At 31.8% G+C, this 2085-nt stretch overlaps 1 protein-coding gene across 1 annotated transcript; it reads left to right on the forward strand.

Annotated features, from left to right (window-relative positions):
- The first annotated feature begins 228 nt into the window (after nucleotides 1-228).
- On the forward strand, nucleotides 229-1851 carry LOC123886215 (adipocyte plasma membrane-associated protein-like). Its single transcript, XM_045935548.1, has 4 exons — nucleotides 229-269; nucleotides 326-562; nucleotides 667-799; nucleotides 1370-1851. Exons 1-4 carry the CDS (start codon nucleotides 229-231, stop codon nucleotides 1640-1642), a joined length of 684 nt encoding a protein of 227 aa, XP_045791504.1. The 3' UTR covers nucleotides 1643-1851.
- Nucleotides 1852-2085: the final 234 nt, after the last annotated feature.

Genomic DNA, 2085 nt, shown 5'->3' on the forward strand with positions numbered 1-2085 from the left:
CTGCTGCTAATGCCAAACAAAGCAAAAAAGAATTGCTTTACCGGATTCCCTGAGGTTTTTAACAGCCCGCCGCTACAGTTTTCAACAATGAATTATCCAGCGGATTGAAAATCGCTAGTAATTCCGTTTTCAAGCATTTTTTTTGCACTTTCGACTGTTTTTGGACGCAGGTAATACTTAAATTTCTTGTATGGCACCTCACCAAATCTAAAATTTATGCTATAAAAAATGTCTAGAACATATATCTACAAAGATTTACATTGTAAAAAGTATGCACTAGCTATGAAACTCACTAAGACATTTGTAATGATTTACATTGAACCAGATTTGCTGATGATGTAATAGAAGCATCAGATGGAAACATATATTTCAGTATTCCAACTACCAAATTTGGTTTACACAATTGGTATCTGGATGTACTTGAAGCAAGACCTCATGGACAACTTTTAAAGTACAATCCTATATCAAATGAAACTGTTATTGTCCTTGATGATTTAGCTTTTGCCAATGGTGTTGCATTATCCAAAGAAGAAGATTATGTTGTGGTCTGCGAAACTTGGAAGTAAGTACTTTTTTTTTTTTTTTTTTAGTTGAATGAACAAAACATTTTTTTAATGCCACTTTTGTTAACAATTTGATATTTTTTTTTTTTCTTCCTTGAATTAGATTTAGGTGTGTTAAGCATTGGCTAAAAGGAATTAACAAAGGCAAAACAGATATCTTCATTGAAAACCTCCCTGCTGGACCTGATAACATTAATCTTGCTCCGGATGGCTCATTCTGGATCTCTTTAATTAAGGTAATATATATACTAGCATGAGATTAAATAAATTTGTAACGTGAGGATTACCTCTCACTTATAAACTCCTCTCCAGGGCAACTCACGTCACATCTGATGGGTGACTTCTTTACGCGTGAGTTGATTTTTTATTTTCACAAGCTATACTAAGGGGTACCAACGTGCCACTATAATATTTATTCACTATAGTATAGTGTATTTTATCGGTAAATAATGATTGAGACATGCTTGAAATACAAAGTTAAAAATCCTTTAAAATTAAGATTTTTTCATTGTATCTAAGGCATTTAGGTATTTGAGGATTTGAAATTTAAATTTTTGGGAGAAGATTTAAACTAACATGTTTGAAATTGCAATTGATTGAAGATCACGCCGCAAATAGATTTTATTGCGGTGCTGTTGCAAAACCTACCGCATCAGAATTGCAACTATAATTGCCGATGCTGACTGCAATTTAATATGATAGGTTTTATTGTATTATGTGTAGGTCACTTCTAATATTCATTTCATTGTAGAATTTTACCCTATACAATTATTACATGATTCAAATTAATATAATTAATGTTACAGGTGACTTCTGAAAATATGGGGTTTGTGCACACTTCTAAAGTATGCAAGCACTTTGTAGCTTTATTTCCAAGGCTAGTTAACATGGTTAATCGTGTAACTAAGTCAGCAATGGTGGTGAAAGTGGATACTGAAGGCAATATTATTAAAAAGTTTGGTGATAATGATGGAAAGATAATTAGTTTTGTAACTTCAGCTGTTGAGTTTGAAGACCATCTTTACTTAGGTAGTCTTAATACTGATTTTGTTGGGAAATTTCCACTGCAAAATGCATAGAACTAGTGAAGTTGTTCGTTCAGCTCTTAATATTGAATAATTAGTTTTGGTATGTATGTACTATGATTTATACATACTACATAACATATCTAGGAGAGTGATTTTAAGTTAATTTATGAATATGATTTACCATGTGTGACAATATTTCGTATGAATGAATAAGATTATACATAAATTGGTTTATGTATAAGTTTATGCACGAAACTACAGCCACCGGTGCCTACGTTGTATATATCTAAGTTGTATTTCTTTGCTTGAATTTGATAAGAGGCATTTTTGCTAATCATATTAATCCTTCAATTTCACCCATTTCAATTATATTTTTGATGATATGAAACCTAATATCTATGTCTTTTGTCCTCTGATTATACATTGAATTCTTGCTTAAATGTATGGCATTCGACCATCGTTTTAAATTGTGGTTGCGGATACAGTATACCGTC

This window comes from Trifolium pratense, linkage group LG5 (genome assembly GCF_020283565.1).
Source record: "Trifolium pratense cultivar HEN17-A07 linkage group LG5, ARS_RC_1.1, whole genome shotgun sequence".
In the NCBI taxonomy this organism is placed as follows: domain Eukaryota; kingdom Viridiplantae; phylum Streptophyta; class Magnoliopsida; order Fabales; family Fabaceae; genus Trifolium; species Trifolium pratense.

Excerpts from the sequence above, each read along its gene's own strand:
- LOC123886215 (XM_045935548.1), top strand. The coding sequence starts at position 229 with ATGTCTAGAACATATATCTACAAAGATTTACATTGTAAAAA. Across the intron at positions 270-325 it reads AAAGATTTACATTGTAAAAA|ATTTGCTGATGATGTAATAG; the intron begins GTATGCACTAGC and ends ACATTGAACCAG. Across the intron at positions 563-666 it reads GTGGTCTGCGAAACTTGGAA|ATTTAGGTGTGTTAAGCATT; the intron begins GTAAGTACTTTT and ends TCCTTGAATTAG.